The sequence below is a fragment of the Leucopleurus acutus genome, assembly GCF_964270905.1.
Source record: "Leucopleurus acutus genome assembly, chromosome: 8".
Taxonomy (NCBI): Eukaryota; Metazoa; Chordata; class Mammalia; order Artiodactyla; family Delphinidae; genus Leucopleurus; species Leucopleurus acutus.
The window spans coordinates 57,032,316-57,051,382 of NC_139151.1; the positions used below are offsets into that span (position 1 = coordinate 57,032,316).

Sequence of the window (19,067 nt, forward strand, 5' to 3'; positions counted from 1 at the left end):
GGTGCTCCTGGGGGGTGGCAAGCTGGGTGTGGGGGTGTGTGGGAAGGATGGTCTTTGGGTTGAGGAGACTGTAAGTTATGGCAGAGGTGCTCAGACATCAAAAGAAGGTGGTCAGGCAGATTGGCATTCTCTTTTTGTTTTGGCTGCACCGTGTGGCATGCAGGATCTTAGTTCCCCAACCAGGGATTGAACCCGTGCCCCCTGCAGTGGAAGCGCGGAGTCTTAACCACTGGACTGCCAGGGAAGTCCCGGATTGGCATTCTCTTATTCTCATGATTTCAGTTAGTCTTCTGCTGGCTAGAGGGCTGCTGTGGGAGCACGTGTGTTTACGTGGTGTGTGTATGGTGTACGTCGGGGGAGTTGTAGGTGAGATGTGTGTGGGGTGTGTGATGCAGGTGTGCGCATGGAGTGTGCTTAGTATTTGTGTGTGTGGTCTGTGTATGTGGTGTGTATAAGTGTAAGTGGTATATATGTGGTGTGAAGCATACGTGGTATGTGTGTGGTGCAAGTGTGCACGATGTGTGTGGTGTGGTATGTGGTGTGTTTTGTACATGTGTGGTGTGTGGTGTGCCTGTAGGTACATGTGTAGGGCGTGTAGGGTATGTGTGTTGTGTGTGTTTGTGGGTATGTGTCTCTGTGTGTATGCATGGGGTGTGTGTGTGTGTGTGTGTGTGTGTGGTGTGTAGAGTTTGTGACTGCATACAGCAGGCTGGTGCTGAGCCATTTGCCTGGGCTGGAAACTTAGAAGCATCCACCAGGCTTCCGAATTTCCCTTCTCTATTTAGGGTCACATCCAATGGTCCACTGGTAACAGCTGGCTATCCAGAAAAAAAAGGGGGGCTGGGGTTTTAGTATTTGCCGATTTCTGTGGTGTAAATTCTTCCACCAAGGATTTCACCCTACTAATGTCATGTCATTGAACATGGAGTTGGGAAGAGATGCACAGTAGGGCACCATCTTTATAGAGAAATTTAGTAAAAAAATAGTAAGTGATAAGTTTTGAGTATTTATTCCCTTTATTTTTTTTAATGAGTGTTGATAGTTTTTTTAAAATAAATTTATTTATTCATTTTATTTTTGACTGTATTGGGTCTTCGTTGCTGCGCGCGGGCTTTCTCTAGTTGTGGCGAGTGGGGGCTACTCTTCATTGCGGTGTGTGGGCTTCTCATTGCGGTGGCTTCTTTTGTTGTGGAGCACGGGCTGTAGGCACACGGGCTTCAGTAGTTGTGGCGCAGGGCTCAGTAGTTGTGGCTCGTGGGCTCTAGAGTGCGGGCTCAGTAGTTGTGGTGCATGGGCTTAGTTGCTCCGCAGCATGTGGGATCTTCCTGGACCAGGGCTCGAACCCGTGTCCCCTGCATTGTCAGGTGGATTTTTAACCACTGCGCCACCAGGGAAGCCCTCCCTTTGTTGTTTTTTTTTACTTTTTAAAAAAATTTATTTATTTATTTATTTTTGGCTACGTTGGGTCTTTTTTGCTGCATGAGGGCTTCCTCTAGTTGCGGAGAGTGATGGCTACTCTTTGTTGCGGTGGCTTCTCTTGTTGCGTAGCACAAGTTCTAGGCGTGTGGGCTTCAGTAGTTGTGGCACGAGGGCTCAGTAGTTGTGGCTCGCAGGCTCTAGAGCACAGCCTCAGTAGTTGCGGCGCATGGGCTTAGTTGCTCCGTGGCATGTGGGATCTTCCTGGACCAGGGCTTGAACCTGTGTCCCCTGCATTGGCAGGCGGATTCTTAACTGCTGTGCCACCAGGGAAGTCCCCCTCCCTTTGTTTTTAAGATAATTTATTTAATTGTAATTTTGGATCAGGATTTCTCACCATCAGCACTGTTAACATTTGGGCTCGAGGTTTTTTGTTGGGAGCAGGGAAGGGGCCGGCCTACACATTGTGCAGGCAGCACCCGTGACCTCCACTCACTAGATGCCAGTAGCACCCCTCCCCCAAGTCGTGATCACCCAGATGTCTCTAAACATTGCCAAATGTCCCCCAGGGGGCTGAGACAGCCACTTCACCCCCAGTAGAGAGCCATTGGCAATGGCTGTGTTTAACAACTAGCTCACAACATTCCTACAAGTGTGACAATCGGCTCTATGAGCCTGTACAAGCCAGCTCCAGCCCATCATGGGCACTGTATCTAGCTAAATATAAGACGTGGGTTTTTCTCCCCAAAATTCTTTCTCAAGAAAGAGCCACTATCCTAGGCCATACCTTTCAATCTGGACAGAGCTCCTGACCACAGAGGGCTCTCAGCCCCTGACTGGCCCCCAGAGTGGTTGAAGCAAAGTTGGAGATGCACTGCCCTACTGATCTGTTCTGATATTTCATGAAATGTGGCAATGGAGAAAAAAGTAACACTTCTGAATCAATATCTTATTTTATTATATGTTCTTCTGTATCCCTAAAAGTTTATATGTGCAAATTGGCAAAAACAAAAACAAAAAAACCATACACACACACAGACACACACACACACACACACACACACACACACAAGCAAGTAGAACTTTAAATAAAGTCTTCCCACTGGGAAAACCATGGCTGCCGCGTCACACACCCATGTTTTATCCTGGCGGCCAGGCGGCCCGCCTCTGAATCGTCTCTTGGCCCAAGTCCTATTTTTCCCCATCTTCAAGCTCAGGGTTTGGCCCTTGTTTATGCATTTATTCATTCTTTCGAAATATTTACTAAGCACCCACTATATACCAAGGAAGATGACTGAAGGAAGACAGGGTTCCTGCTCTCTGGAGCTTGTCAGTATTTCACTCCACGCCATCCACTGGGGAGCAGAGATGTGCAGGCTCGTGTGGATGCTGAGGGGACATGGGGCAGAATAGAGGCGAGGAAGGGAGAAGTGCATGTGTGGGTGGCTATTGTGTGCCTGAAGCTGAGCTGGGCACATCATACATGGCATCATCCCACCCTCCTGCTGTGCTTCTGAGGGAGGGTTTTGTTTATTTGTGGAGTATCTCTCTCTCCCTGCTCCAGAGTGCAGGTGTCCTGGTGACAGGGCACAGGGGCCTGTATCTTCTGGAGGTAAGAACAGTGTCAGGCCCAGAGATGGGAAAAAAAGGAAGAAAAGCAAGGAGGGGAGTAGCAAAGATGGATGGAGAGAGGGAAGGAGGAAGGGGTCAGGGCAAGGACACTTTAAGCTGAAGCAGTCAGGGAAGGCTTCTTGGATGAGGTGACATTAGGAAGGAAGGATGGGAGGGATTGCAGTGGGAGAACTGATAGAAAGGCTATTACAGAAAGAGGGAATAACAGGGCATGTCCCTGGAGATTTCTGGAATGTGAGGGTCTAAACTAAGAAGAGAATATCATAAACTGCTGTTTTCTACCCAAGACTGAGAGAGAGACAGCTAAAAAACTTGTTTGTCTCCAGTGGAGTTAATATAACCATCCCCTCCCACCTGAGGGACAGCTGGGCAAGAACTCTCCCCTGGGCGCTGGAGGGAAGGCAGAGTGTTGGCTCAGGGAATGAGGATAATAGCAATAATAATTACAGTCCCAATGATGTCCGCTTCCCTTTATCATTCCCTACTAGGTACCAAGGCTTTATATATGCCTTCACCTATGGGGTAGATATCAACCCCACTTTCCAGATGATGGAAAGTATGCCTCAGAGAGGAAGCAAAACTCAAGGTCACACAGGACTCAGGCGGGGTCTGCGTGCTTCAGCGTCTGCACTGTTTCCTCTGCCAGCACCCTTCCCTTCCTGCCTTTCAACCCTCGAGAAGGCTGGAGAGCATTCAGGTGCAGTTTGTGGGCTCTTTGGGATCCAGCTGCCAGCCTGCTTGGTGAAATTATTAGCTTTCGATTTCAGATCTCCACTTTCATGGGTTACTAGAAAATGGGCCAGGCTCCTTTAAGAAACTCTCCCCTCTGTCCGTGGCCACCTGGTGGCTCCCCTCCTCCCTCACTCTGCACCCCCTGGAAATCTTCACATATATGGATCATGGCTAGAAAAGTGAACACATGAATGTGGACAAGAGGCTGGAGCAATTGCTGTCTGCCTAGACGCCTGTGAGAAGTCTGGAGCCCGGGAGCTTGACTTGGCCAGACCCCCATCCACCACCCCTCACCCCTCAGGCCTGTGCCCAAGGAAGCCATGCACGATTCTGAGCAGGGGTGTGACAGGAGCACCAGAAGCCTGGGGCTCTCCTCCCAGTCTGTGACTGGACACACCCCAGAGTCTCTCTGGGCCTTAGTTTCTTGGCCGGGTGCAAGATTCTTCTCTTCCATTGATTTCTCCGTCTGGGAAATAAAGCAGGCTACACTGTGATCCCTCATGCTCCCCAGATCTGTGAAACAGGGGTGACATCTCCTGTCTTCTTGCCTCCTCCCCCTGTCCTGGGCTGTCCTGAGAAGCAGGTGCACTAATGGTGGATAAACAGGCAGGCAATGTTCTGACACAGGGAGGGCGGCTCAGTTCTGGTAGAGCAGACAAGCCTGCACCCAAATAACTCTGCTACCAGGGAGGGTGTGATAAGGGCTCTAGAAACCTCCTTGCTGCCACAGCTACCTGCTCCTCACACCTCCCGGCTCCCTCATGGCTGTTCTCACACCCAGGAAAGTGGGTCAGAATGTAGGGCGGGTGTACCTGAGGGTGAATGCCCCCTTGCAGGTCCCCACCCTACCTAGCTGAGCTATGACTGCTATCAGGCGCAGGGATGGGGGAAATGTATGGGGTGACAGCATCTCTGTGTCCAAGGTACAGTCCTGGCCATTCTCCTTCCCCCTAAGTGCCTATGGCTCCCCGTTGCCTTCTGGATATGGTCTGAGGTCCTTAGTCTGGCATTCGAGACCCTTTATACCTAGCCCAGGGCCTGGGGCATGGAGGTGCTCCGTGACTATCAGGGAAGCGATTGGACCCTTCTCTGGTCCGTCCTCCTCCCTGGTGCTCCTCCCAGGCACTTGGGACATACTGCAGATTGCCTAGTGTCTCTCAAATGCACAGTGGACTCAGTTGTGAGGCCCCCACCTGCAGTGCTGTCACCTCTTCCGCACCTCTGTGTGTTCTTCAAGATCCCCCTCGTTGCTGCTTCCTCCCTTGAAGCCTTTCCTGACCCCCTCAGACACAACCACACAATCCTACCTATAAGGTAGTATTGTGAGTGGTGAAAAGTGTCATCCCTGCAGCTAGACTGCCTGGGTTCCAATATCAAGCTGAGCACCTTACTAGCTGTGTGACCTTGGGCAAATGACTTAGACTCTCTGTGCCTCAGTTTCCTCATCTGCGAAAGTGGGATAGTCGTACCTCCTCATATGTTGTTGGAGGAACAAATGAGTTAACATTTATGACACACTTAGAGTAGTAACTGGCACCTGATTTCTCTCCTGGATGAGTTTTCTGTTGTTGATTGAGCTTAACATCTGAAGGTCTCCCCACATTCACTGTATTCATAGCATTTTTATCTAACATGAATTTTCTGATGCTCGCAAAGGATTGAATTGTTGCCAGCACTCTCTCAGTTCACTGGTAGTGAATCTACGTTCGTGGATAATCTCTACAAGATGAGTTTTCTGATGCTGAGTAAGACATGTTTGGCTAAATGATTTCCCATAGGCAGCCCGTTCATGGGCTTCCTCTCCTGTATGAGTTTTCTGATGCTGGCTTTGAGACATTGATTAAGTTATTCATGGTCTCTGAAGCTCAGGTTTCCCCTTTGAAAAATGGGAATGTTTAGATGGCATAATATACTATCTTAATGTGTGTGAAGTTCTTAGCACAGCACCTGGATTACAGGGAAAGCTTAATGCACGGTGGCCGACGTGATTGGTGGGTTTATCTCACTTGACTATACCGTGGCTTTTTGTCAGCAGGGACATCTTAGTGCCTGCAGAGCCTGGCAGTGGTAGGAGTGTGTGAATGTTTACCGGGTAAGTGAATGATAAATGGGAGAGTCATTGGTCAAAGCTGAGCAGAGGCCCGTAGGGGTGTACCAGTTGTATACCTGGCTCAGCCTGATGGTGGCTGGGACCCTGCCCCTATGAAGTATTTTCTAAGCCCGGTGCCTATTGATCCTGACAGCCGAAGAGAAGCATAGATAGAAGAAGAAATCCCTGGAGTCCACTCACCCAGAGCAAAGGACCATCCCCACCATCTTTTTAAACGTCATCCATCCTCACTATTGACTAATTCTCTCTTAGGGCATTCATTCAACAGCATTCCACCTGTTTTTATTTACTGAGCACCTACTGTGGCCCAGGCACCGTGCTGTGCCCCAGGGATCCAGTGTCAAAAATACAAATAAGATCTCTACTCTCATATAAGTTATGAAAGAGAAGCAGAGGGTGAGCAAACAGACTTTTACAGAGTGTGGTAAATGTTGTGACGGAGACACACTGGGTGTGGGAGTTGGGGGGCGTCTAATCCAGACCTGGGGGGAGTCAGGGAAAGCTTCCTGGAGAAGGAGAGTGCTGAGCAGAAGACACAGCATGCAGTTCTGGCAGTTGACACAGCAGGCTTGGGGAAGGTTCTGAGGAATCACAGATGTGGACTCTGGCTTGTAAAATCGCAGAATCAGAGATTCTAGCATCAAAGGATCCAAATGACAGGAGCCATATTTTCTCTACTGTGCTTACAATATTTTTTTCACTAAGACTTGAGACATACCTTGTTAGGGAAGCCCTGGCATCTTTATGAAGTAATTTGTGCTCATTGTACAACATGGAAAAATAAGGGATATAAAGGAATGAGTGGGTGGGTGGACGGAGTTTCCTTCAACCCCTGTTAACATTTAGGCACATTTCCTTTCCTTTCATTCATTTTTTGGGGTTGTTTTCAGTTTTAGTTTTTAAAACTGAGATATTTACATACCATAATGTTAGCAGTTATTTTCACAAGGTTGTATAACCGTCACCACTATCTAATTCCAGAATATTTTCATCACCCCATTAGCAATCACTTCCCATTTCCCCCTCCCACCAGCCCCGGGCAACCACTGATCTTCTTTCTGTTTCTATGTAGTTGCCTATTCTGGACATTTCGTATAGGTGGAATCACACAATATATGGCTTTTTGTGTCTGGCTTCTTTCACTTAATACAATACTTTCGAGGTTCATCCATGTTGTAGCATGAATCAGTGCTTCATCCCTTTTTATGGTTGAATAATATTCCATCGAATGTATATGCCACATTTAAAAAAATAAATTCATCAATTGATGGACTTCTTTTTTACTTTTTGTGACTGTTATGAATAATGCCACTATGAACATTTATGTACAAGTATTTGTGTGGACATCATTTTCAGTTCTCTTGGGTATCTACCTAGGAATGGAATTGCTGGGTCATATGTTAACTCTATGTTTGATGTTTAGAGGGACAGGCAGACTGTTTGCCAAAGCGACTGCACTGCTCTACATTACCACCAGCAATGTACGAGGGTTCTTGTTTCTCCACACCCTTGATAACACTTGCTATTGTTCTTCTTTTTCTTTTAAATTTTATTTACTTGTTTATTTTTGGCTGCGTGGGATCTTTGTTGCTGCGCGTGGGCTTTCTCTAGTTGTGGCAAATGGGGGCTACTGTTCGTTGCGGCGCGTGGGCTTCTCATTGCGGTGGCTTCTCTTGTTGCGGAGCACGGGCTCTAGGCACGTGGGCTTCAGTAGTTGTGGCTCACAGGCTCTAGAGCACAGGCTCAGTAGTTGTGGCACACGGGCTCTAGTTGTGGCTCGCGGGCTCTAGTGTGCAGGTGCAGTAGTTGTGGCGCACGGGCTTAGTTGCTACGCGGCATGTGGGATCTTCCCGGACCAGGGATCGAACCCATGTCCCCTGCATTGGCAGGCAGATTTTTAACCACTGTGCCACCAGGGAAGTCCCTGTAGTAAGTTTTGAATTTGGGAAGTCTGAGTCCTCCAACTTTGTTCCTTTTTTTTTTTTCAAGATTGTTTTGGCTATTACATTTCCATATGAATTTTATGATCAGCCTGTCAATTAATGCAAAAAATCCAGCTGCGATTTTTGATAGGGGTTGCATTGAATTCATAGATCAGTTTGAGGAGTATTGCCGTATTAACAACCTTGTCTTCTCCTTCTTTCTTTTGGGTATTTATTGAGTATAAAGTTGAGCTCATGCCAAAAATACTGTTTTGATTCCTGATTTATTCTGCTTAATATTCTATCATAGGCATTTCCCTGTGTTATGAAAGATGCAAGCATAATTTCAATGCTATGTAGTATTATTCCATTGTTTGGCTGTACTATACAAACTTATAAACTCTTGGTTGTTGGATAATCTATCTAGGAAGGTACTTTGTTCTGGGTCCCTCACGATATAGGCCTCTCCCTATAGGCACGAAGGGACATTGGGAGGACTGGTGGCACACAGAAAAGCGGCAGAATCAGAAAATAGGATCCAGCAGGCTGCACAGACACTGATACAGCATGTTTGTTTTAGGCATGTTCTCTAGAGCAGTGGATTTTAAACAGTTAAAAATGTGCAGCGTGGTATTCATTTTACATTGTAACTCAGTTCATCTGAAACAAACGTTTTACTAAATAATATTTACTTTTCCTATTAGCCAGGAGAAGCTGGTTTGCTGCAGTAACAAACAACCCCCAAATCTCAGTGGCTCAAGAGCTTTTTTTCTCTGTCATGCTACATGTCTATCATCTAGCAGGAGAGCCCTGGGATTTCGGTCTCTGAAGGCTTTCCCATCCAGATCATTGCTGGTTTCAGTGATAGAGGAAATAGGCTGTGGTAGGCAGAAGAATGGCCCCCCAACAATGTCTACGTCCTAATCCTTGGAACCTTTGAATATGTTATATCACATGGCAATCAGTTGATCTTAAAATAGGGAGCTACATGTATTCATAAGGGTCTTTAAAAGTGGAAGAGGGAGGCAGAAGAGGAGGTCAGAGCGATGCAATGTGATAAGAACCCAACCTGCTGTTGCTGGCTTTGAAGATGGAGGAAGAGGCCTTGAGACATGAAATGTGGGTGGAAAGGGCAAGGAAACAGATTTACCCCTAGAGCCTCTGGAAAGGAACGCAGCCCTGCTAACATCTTGATTTTAACCTAGTGAGGTACATTTTGAACTTCTGAACTACAGAACTGCCAGATAATACATTTATGTTGTTTTAAGCCACTAAGTTTGTGACCCTTTGTTATAGCCTCCATAGAAGGCTAATATAAACAGCATGGGGAATCATGCACCAGCCCTTAAATGCTTCTGCCCGGAAGTGACATATGGCCCTTCTACGCATGTTCCCTTGGCCAGAGCAAGCTGCATGGGCACGACTAACTTCATAGGACTGGAGAAATTTGATCCACCCATATGCCCAGCCTTAGAGGGCAATAGAATATTGGTAAAATATAGTAGTATCTACTATACCTTTGCCATCTGCACCTGATGCTTGTATCTTTTATTCTATTGCATTAAAAAACAACAACAACAAAGTGCTGGTGGCAACTCTGTAAGTTGATTTCATTGTCAACTAATGGGTTGTGACCCCTGGGTTGAAAAACACTGCTCTACAGACCCTCCTCTGCCCATGCCTGATGGACCACATGACACACCCTAAGCCTAGTTGATTGGCCCAGGCATCGGACACCTGACCAAAACTGACCAATGAAATTCCTCTCCTGGGGATTTGGAATTGGGCCATTCAACCAGTTAACCGTGAGAAGCTGAGCAGAGGCAGAGTAGAAGTAGGGTCGGAGTGAGAGCCACATGCAAGCCAAAATGATGGAGGGGCAGAAAAGCCCTGAGTAAGCAGAGAGTTGGTCCACAGAGGCAATGTAGCAGCCGCACACAGAGCAGTGCAGCCGGGAGAACATGCAGCCCCAGGGAGAGAGGTGGAGAACGAGAGCAGCCGCCTGAGAGGCTGATGGCTTCCCCGTTCCCGGCTCCAGCCCCCGTGCGTCCTGCCTGCGTATCCTTCCCGTGAGATTTTTGCCTCCTTATCATACCCTCTCCTTTTCTTGAGCTCTGCTAGGTGGGTTTCTGTTCCTTATCTCCAGAGAGTCTTAATCAGCTAGAACACCACCAGTATTTCTTGCGTGGGACCCAGCTTTGGCTCTGAGGGTCGGGCTTATGGGGTACAAACGGGACTTGGGGATGAACAAAACCCAGCCATCCCACAGTCTGGAAGTTTGGCTTTTACCTCAGTTTTGTGTGTTTGTGCTTGCCCTTCAAAGTGGACAGGCAGAAGCCATCTCTGAGGTCCTGCACCAGGTGGGGGTCCCAGTGAACTGGAAGCACCCCTGCAGGGGCCTTTTCTCTGACAGCATTGTGGTCAGGAAGCCAGTGGAGTTGTTTCAGGGACCGTTTGGCTGTGGGACAGAGTGGAAAGGACATAGGCTCTGGAGACAGGCAGCCATAATTCACCTCTTTGAGCCTCAGTTTTCTCATCTCTGAAATGGGATTGTGGAAGGATCAACAACAGTGTTCTGGGAAAAATACTGAGACATGCTGAGGGCGTACAAGCCTGGGGGGCGCCCGCAGCTGTTGTTGTTGTCTGAGGAAGCCATCAGCGTCCAGCTTCCTGAGGAGGTGGCCCGGTGGCTGGTTGAGTTAGCAGCGGGCCATCTCCCACTGCTGGGCTGGCCGTGCTTCCTGCCCCTCGTCACGCTTACTCTCCTGGTCGCTCCTTCCTCACCCTTTCATTTCTCCCCCCAACTCCTGTCCTCATTTCCCCTTTTTCTGTTATTCCTGACGTTGATAAAAACACCTGCTTTAGGAAGGCAGCAGGGTTGGACAGAAAATAACCAGCCTCTGGAGGCAGACAGAACTGGGTCTGAATCCTGACTTATTAGCCCCTTGCTTGCTGTATGTTTCTGGGAAAATTACTACGTCTCTTTGAATCTCGAGTTCGTTGTCTGTAAAATGAGGGTTATAATGCTCATTTCACAGTGCTTTTATGAGAAATAATTAATGGGGCACTCAGCAAATGCTAGTTCCTACTTTATAAAAATGTTAATTGCTTCTTCCTTCCTTCCCTCCCTCCCTTCTCTCTCTATCACTACTCCCAGCTGGCCCCCTGCACCAGCTTCCTGTGGCCAGGGTGCTGCTGGTCCCTCTCAGGGGTCACTGGGATGGCCTCAGGCATTTGTGGCCTCTCCTTTCCATCCGACCCAGGGCTCCTGAGGGGTGGACTGAGGCTTCTGGAAGCACCTGGGATCTCTGTGGCCTGTCACTTCTCTGGTCTCCTCTGCAGGTCTGGCCTTAGCTTGGGAACTGCTAGTTCAAACTGTGTGATCTGTATTTTTTTCTCACTTTAGCAATTATTATACCCCAGCTGACTGTGGCATCTTCACACTCCAAACACTGATAAATATTTATGAGGAGGAGAAAAACCCAGAACTCCTAGGGGAGGTGGGGGAGGGATGTGCTAGGCTCTTATTTGCCAACCAAGCTCAGACCCATCAGTGGTCCCTTGGGCCCCAAAAGTAAGGGGGGGGAGTGATGGGGGGGGCTACGGAGGCAGCACAGAGCCACCACCCCACTCCCCTTCTGGGAGGACCTGCTGTCGCTGGGACACTGTGGGCCTCACCCCGCCTTGCCCTGGATGCCTGCTGGACCTCCTGCCCCTCCAGGATTTGGGCTGCCTGCATCGCTCTCAGCGCATGCAGGTCTGCTCTGTTGCTCTGTGCCTGCTCCATCTCTCCTTGTGACTGTCTCTCTCTCCCTTTCTTGTTTGTTTGTTTTATCATCTCTCATTCCATCCTTTACTGTCACATCTCCAGAGCCAGCATCCCCCTCCCTTCCCTCCCTCCCTCCCCTCCCTCCTCCAATACCTTCTCTGCCTCTGGGTCTCCGTCTCTACCTTTCTTCTCTCCCTCCCAACATTGCTCTGAGCGGTTCTGGGGCTGGATGATGGGGGATAGGTGAGGGGCCTCAGGCTCCCAGACCAGCTGCAGGGAGACAGCAGGAAGAGCTGCTGGGGGAGGGTGTGCTCTGGGAGGCAGAGGGAGCACTTTACGGGAGTCAGGGACCATGCCTCTGCCCGACCCCGCATCCGTGCTCTGCTGTGTGGCCGTGGGCACATCCCCTCCCTTCCTGGCCTCAGTTCCTCAGTTGATTCCTTCACTAATTCATTCATTCACCCTCTCAACTAATATTTATTAAGTGCTGGCTGCCTACCATTCATTAACACAGGTTTATTAAACACCTACTAGATGTGCCGTTCTAGGTGCTTGGGACGCATCAGCAGATGAGAGAGACAAAGATCCCTGCCCTTAGCAGAGTAGACGGGCATAACTGTAATCCGAGAGTCAGTTATGTAGTGGGTTAGGAAGTGGTGAGTGCTGTGGAAAACGGGAAAGTACAGTGAGAGGATGTGGAACACTGGGTAGGCACAGGGTGAAGCTTCATCGTATAAAGCGCGGGGCTGGGCAAGCGTATCTGTGTGGGGAGAATGTCCCAGGGAAGGGACTGTTGAGGCAGGGACCACCCTGGTGTGTTGGAGGAAAGGCCAGCAGGCTTGCGGCTGGAGGATGGGGGAGAGTAGGGGGAGGTGAAGCTGGGAGGTAAAGGGGGAGGGCAAACCACACACACAAGGCCGTGCCTCTGCGTGAGCTGGGAGGACTTTGAGCAAATGAGCGGCCAGGTCTGACCTATCTTGGAAGACTCCCTCTGCCTGCTGGGTGAGGAACAGACCGAGGGGGCTGTCGAGGGAGCCCAGGGGACCTATAAAGGCAAGCATGGCGACTCAGGTGGGGATGGCAGTGGAAGAGAGTGAGATCTGATCATGCCAGGCACTGTTCCGGCTCCCAGCGCTTGGTCGGTGCCTGCAAGTCACTCCAGAGCCCTTGTTCTGGTCCTGCCGAGGGACGGCCTGCAGGAACCTTCCCCTGGGCGGGATATGCTAACCTGGCCTTCCCGCTCTTTCTCTCCCCAGGGTGTTCAAGAAGGCGAGCCCCAATGGAAAGGTGAGTCTGTAGCAGCCGCACCCTGTCTCCTCTCTGTCCTCAAACTCTCATCCCCTCTTCCGGCATCTTTACTGCCGCGAAGGACCTGCACACCCTGTCTGAGGGAGAGACACAGCCCTGTCCTTAGGAGCCCTCGACTACAAGGAGAGGGGCCCTGTCAGCAAACTTGCCGTCTCAGGAGGGCAGGACGACTCTCCTGGACTTTAGGGAACCCCTGCCCTGGTGTGACCCATCACGGAGAGGCTGCACTGTGAGTGCAATAATTAGAACAAGTGCCAAGGGCCTCAGGGGTGGTGAGTCCTCCGGCATGAGCGGCCCCTGGAGCCTCTCTACGGAACCCTGTTATCCGGGGCAGCTCCCAGTGCCTGCCCTGTTCTCTTTCTTAATATGGCCCCAGGCTCCATCCTGCTTTCCTCTCAGTTCAGCACATATTACTGACATCATTCCATGTCAGGTATAGGCTGAGCCAGTGGGAATCAGGGTAGGGTGTACTGAGATAATTAAGGCACAGCCCGTGCCCCTCAGGGCCAGATGAGGGAGGTAGATACAGAAACTGGTAATTTCAATATAAAGTGGTAAGTATAGCTGCAGACCCAGCCTGGGTGGTCAGGGATGGCTTCTGTGGGGAAAGATGCATTCCCAGGCAAGGCAGGGTGGACAAGGGCATGCAAGGCGTGAACATAAGTTGTAGGGAGTCTGGGTGCCAAGAGGGAGGCAGAGGGAGCAGGAGCTGAGAGGGGGAGGTGGCCGGGCTTAGGAGCTCGGACTCCTGGCCTGGGCTGGCAGATAGCACCACGTGCACCCACGTCTCCCTTCTGAGCCCACAGCAGACATCACCAATCACCCATGTCTCCCTTCTGAGTCCGAGGCAGACATCACCAATCACTGTTCACCCTTTCCTGCTGAGCCCATATTCCATCTTGGATTCTTCTCAACCCAGGGCCCCAGGCAGCCCTTACCAATCAATCAGAGTTGGCATTTGGAATGAAACTCATTTGTCATTTTACCTCTGGGCACTGAGGAACCATCAGAGGGTTTTCAGACCAGACTACCATGGTTAGATTTGCATTTTAGGATGACCAGTGTGGCTAAGGAGGGGAGAAAGGTCCAAAGTAGAGGAGGCTCCAGGCAGCAGACCGTCAAGGGGCTGGTGTGTAGTTCAGCCAATGCTGGCTGTGAGGATGGAGAAATCTGGTGGAGGGAGACTCGTCAGTGTTTAGGGATTGGGGAGGAGTAGGAAGCATCCAGGATGACACTCTGGATTCTAGCTCTGGGGTTCTTCCCTGAAGACTGGTTAACGAGTGGGGCGCTCACTGCCTCGGAAAACAAGTCCTTCGAGTGGATCACTGCAGGCTGCACAGAGGCCGGGAGCAGTGAAGGGCACAGAGCTCAGTGTTCAGAGCACCCTCTCGGCGCTGCTGGCCCTGCTCTGGGTCCCCCCGTCCTTTCAAAGATGCACCCAGCACCCCCTCCCAGCAGACTCCTTTGCTACCCCCTCTCCACCCTCAGTGGTGCTTGGCAGGAAGATCCCTGCAGGCCTCAGTGTCCTCATCTGCAAAATGGGAACAATAACAACTTCTTCACAGGGCTTTGGGATGAACGGGTGCTTTAAAAATTATACAAGGGCTTGTTAGGATTAGGACTGGGGCTCAGGTCCAAGTCCAGTTAGGATTTTGATGAGGGCTAGGGTTGGGTCCAGGGGTTTCAGGGGCAGCTCCCAGGGTTTCCTCCAGGGCGGGGGCCCACAGCTGCTAACACCCTCTGTGCCTCTCCTCCCCAGCTCACCGTCTACCTGGGAAAGCGGGACTTTGTGGACCACATCGACCTCGTGGACCCCGTGGGTGAGTCCCTGGAGGCCAGAGAGGGAGGGGAGGGGGGAGGCAGGGCTGGCCTGGCTCCTTCCAGAGAAGAGCGCGTTGAAGCTGCCCAGGAATAGCCTTCAGGTCTCCAGAGTGGCCTGGTACCAAGAACAGGACGTGCGTTCAGTCAGCAAAAGCTTACCAAGCAGCTACTTTCCTCTTCAACTGAGGGACCTGTGAGAGGAAATTGTGGGAAGGATTGAGGTAAGAAGCAGGGCCGGTGTCCTGATGACACCAGGAGGATGACAACAGCCACCACTTATCGTAAGCCTTATTAGGTACCCAACACCGAGGGTAACTGCTCCTATTATCATCCCTGCTTTACCGAGGAGAACGAGGCACGGGGAGGTTAAGTGACTTCCTCCAGGTCACAGAGCGAGTAGATCGAGGAGCCTGGATTCAAACAAACCCAGGCAGTCTGGCTTCGCAGAACCTTTGTTCTGCTCCCTCCTAATGGCAAAGGGTGGGAGGTGACAGGAAAACCTAGGGGCTTGTGAAACGGAGGCTGTCCTCGCTGACGTGGGGTTCTTACCGGAGGTTGGGCTGTGGCTGAAGGCCCCTTGCAAGGACTTTTTCTTGTTCAGGGCTTCTCAACCTCAGCACTCTTGACATTTCGGATTGGATCATTCTTTGCTGGCGGGGGCCATCCTCTCTGCTGAAGGGTACTTAGCAGCATTCCTGGTCTCTGCCCTTTAGACACCAGCAGTCCCCCCATCCCAGGACGACAATCAAAAATGGTGTTAGACCTTGCGAATATCCCCTTGTGGGGCAGAATCGCCCCCAGTTAGGATTCTAAGAACCAAAGCTCTCCTTAAAGAACCTCAGTCTCATTGCCTCTTCCCACACTGTCTGAGGGAGGGAGGCCCAGGATGACCCCTATTTTACAAATGTGGACGAGGCCCAGAGAGGTTAAATGATTAACGAGGGACGTGAACAAACCCGAGTGAGGCCAAAGAAGGTGACGGTTTGGGAGGATGGGCCCTGGAAACTGCATGAGGCCAAGTCCAGGTGAAGAAAGTAGGATGTGTTGCTTGGGGAAAAATTCACAGAGAACGTGGCCTGTCATCACATCCCTGCGGGCTTTGCTGGGGCCCAGGGGACAGGAGTGACTTGTGGTTCCAGAGCCCAGGTGGGGGCAGAGGGAGCAGAGTGGCAGGTTTCAGCTCGCTGAGAGGAAGGCCTTTGTGACGTTACGGAAGGAGACCTGGGGAGTCCCTGGCGTCCCTGAGCAGGCTGTGGGCTGCAGAGTCCAGCTCTGTTCCAGGCCCCTCCCTTCCTGGCCTGGAGCACTATGGCCCCGCCCCACTTCTCCTCCCCAGCCCTGTCTGGTGTCCTCTGAAGCTCACTGCCCCCTCTGCCATCTCCATCTCCTCCCTGACCTTGGAGGCAGGGAGCAAGCCTCCCTGTGTTCGCCTGTGGCCTGCTCCAAGGCAGAGTTTCCTGCAGGCTGCCTGAGGCCAGGGCTGTTCACACCCCTTGGCCTTTAAGGATAGCAGCGGGGTCACGGGGACTGGGGAGAGGGACACAAGGGATCTGGCTCCCCTAACACACACAGGCACCCTGAGAACTGTTTGACAAGTGTTCATAGAGCACCTGCTTCATGCCAGGCCCTGCAGATCCCAGAGCGTGCTGGGGCATCGTCCAGAGTTGCTCAAATGACCCACAGCGAGAAAACCTTTTTCCCTCACAACGTTGAGCTGATCGTGTCTTCCCGATGTTTAACTCTACCCCTGGTTACCCTGCAAACTCAGGGGCAAGTCCGAGCCCCCTGACCTCACAGACAGGACGTTTAAGGTCAGGCCCGGCCCTCCTTCCTCCTACGCCTCTGGGGTCTGCTCTCCCAAGCCTCAGAGCCGTGCTCTTCCCACTGCCCACCTTGGGCTGTCCCTTGGTCACCTAAATGATGACCTTTACTTGCCCTTAAGACCTGGTTCCCCCTCCCCCTCCCCCAGGGAGCCTTCCCTGACACCCCTGGTTCGGGGAGTGCCCTTGCTGGGATGTCCTCTGCATTGAGTTTCCACTCAGCCCCTGGTGCCCAGGCCCAGAGGAAAGCCCACGGTAAAAGGAGGGAAGATGCACGTCAGGCTCTGGGCACGGGGTGGGCACCCCCTGACCAGTCGTCCCTTGGACCTGCCCAGCACTGGGAGAAGACCAGGAACCCTCCGGGCACTCACTTCCTAATGTGGCCTCTGAGGGGTCAGCTCTGGGGGTCAGTGTGGGGTGAGGGGGGCTGTGGGTTAGACTGGGGAGGGCAGGTGACGGGGTGACCCCTGAGCCAGTCTTTTTGGCCTCCTGGGGTCTGGGCAGAGAAAACATCCTTCGTCTTCAGCTGGACTCTGTACTCCCAAGACCAGGCCTCGGGACATTCTCCATGGTGTCACACGTGTCAGGCACTGTCTAACACTTTACACATACTGACTCATCTCGTCCTCACAGGAGCCCTGTGACGTAGGTACTACAGCATCTGTTAATCCCAAATCCCAAACCTCTGCAAGCCCCAAACTGTTCATGAGTTTGACACAAAATTCCATCAGTGGCAAACCTGACCTGAACTGATGGGAGGCCACCGATACCTTAGTGACCCTCCTGGTGAAAATATTTGCGTCTCCCTGCAGAGGTATCAATGATTGACAAGGGGTGCCGCCCAGACCTGGCAGAAGACATTAGAGAACCTGTGGACGATGGACCATATGGTGTTCCTACAATTCAAACCTTCTGAATTCCAGAGTATACCTGATACTGGGGTTTTGGACCCATCTTCTTATTCTGACTAACAGATGAAGAAACAGAAGTTAAATAATCTGCCCAAAGTTGTGAGCTGGGTCTGTCAGGCCAGCCTGGGTGGGTGTGTAAGGGGGGACATGGTGGTACCATCGACCGGGCGCTGGCCTCCCCATTTCGCTCATGATGCTTTTGGACAGAAAAATGGTTGAGTTTCAATTGAACTTGGTGTTTGGGGCTCAGAAGTTGAAATGGTCAAGTCTACTCACCTTCTGTCCTTCCTCCAGATGGTGTGGTCCTGGTGGATCCTGAATATCTCAAGGAGAGGAGAGGTGAGCTGTGGCCCTTACCCCCAGCCTGTCAAGGGGCCTCCTTTTCCTCCATGACCTCCAGCCGAGGGCCTTCCTGACTCGCAGGCAGAATGTCAGCAGTACGAGAGGCAACAAGCCTGTCCCTGCCCCTCCCTGCTGGTACTTCCCTCGACAGCTCTAGTCAACGTCAGAGCAGGTGCCTTGGCCTCCCCCGGCCTGGGGCGGCCCTGCCCGCGCCCATTTTGGGAGAACCTTCTAATGCCCTGAGCCCTTTTACATCAATCCATCATGACTGTTGCAAGGCTGGGGATGCAAACAGAGCAGGAGTTAGGGTCTCATTGTACAGAAGAGAAGATTGATTCCTGGGGAGGTCAAGGAATTGTCTAAGGTCAGCAGGAGGACAGGAGGCGGGGTGGGGGGGTGAGTGGGACAAGACTCTGAGCCTTCCGGACACCACCCAGCACTTGTTTCCCCTCCCACTACTCTTTCCCACTGTGCTCCTTCCCAGCCCCTATCAACCCTGTCAGACCCTCTCCACACAGGCCCTGGGCTGCAGTGGGGGTGGAGAAGAACAGAACCGATCCAGCAGTCAGCCCCACTTCCTCCCAGGGGCCAGGCACCTGACACCCCATCCCAAGGGCAGCGCAGCCCTCCCCGCAGGAGCTCTGGGACAGACCTGTGCCTCCAGTGGGGCCAGTCCCAGGGCTGCGGCTCACGCTCTGGGGGGAGTGTTTGCTGCCCTCCCAGGCCCCTCCTTAGTGCCCCCTGCTCCCACAGTCTATGTGACACTGACCTGCGCCTTCCGCTACGGCCGGGAGGACCTGGATGTCCTGGGCCTGACCTTTCGCAAGGACCTGTTTGTGGCCAACGTGCAGTCCTTCCCGCCAGCCCCTGAGGACAAGAAACCCCTGACTCGGCTGCAGGAGCGCCTCATCAAGAAGCTGGGCGAGCACGCCTACCCGTTCACCTTTGAGGTCAGGGACTGCCAGCCCCTGGGGCCCCACTCCAGAAACATCACGTCTAGCAAGCCCTCTGGGCAGGCATATGGGGGCAGCTGGGGCAGCAGCGCCGGGCCACCCAGTTTCCCAGTGTACGCTGGGACCAGGGCATTGGCACTTACGTTGCCTGGTAAGTGTCTCTGGCCACTGCCAGGGGCATCACCCTTACCTCTGCGCTACTCCCCAGACCCTCCTGAGTCCGGGTCATTGGTGGGAGAAAGGGGGGTCGAGGGGGGCTGCTGCAGAGAAAGAAGGAGCCCTTTCTGGCCCCTGGGTCACCGCAAGGCTGTCTCCTCCCTCAGACCGGCTG

General features: G+C 51.8%; 1 protein-coding gene across 3 annotated transcripts in view; it reads left to right on the forward strand.

Moving 5' to 3' along the window:
* Window positions 1-19,067, forward strand: part of ARRB1 (arrestin beta 1) — a gene marked incomplete at its 5' end in the record, with an annotated part of 72,075 nt that overhangs the window by 38,136 nt on the left and 14,872 nt on the right. For 2 of the 3 annotated variants that reach the window (XM_082844540.1, XM_082844541.1), the window contains 4 exons: window positions 12,838-12,868; window positions 14,649-14,709; window positions 17,736-17,780; window positions 18,537-18,733. In XM_082844540.1, the coding sequence (XP_082700666.1) occupies window positions 12,838-12,868; window positions 14,649-14,709; window positions 17,736-17,780; window positions 18,537-18,733 (334 nt within the window). Of the gene's footprint in view, window positions 1-9,825; window positions 9,882-12,837; window positions 12,869-14,648; window positions 14,710-17,735; window positions 17,781-18,536; window positions 18,734-19,067 lie in introns of those variants that run through there. The other variant, XM_082844539.1, reaches the window with a different exon arrangement.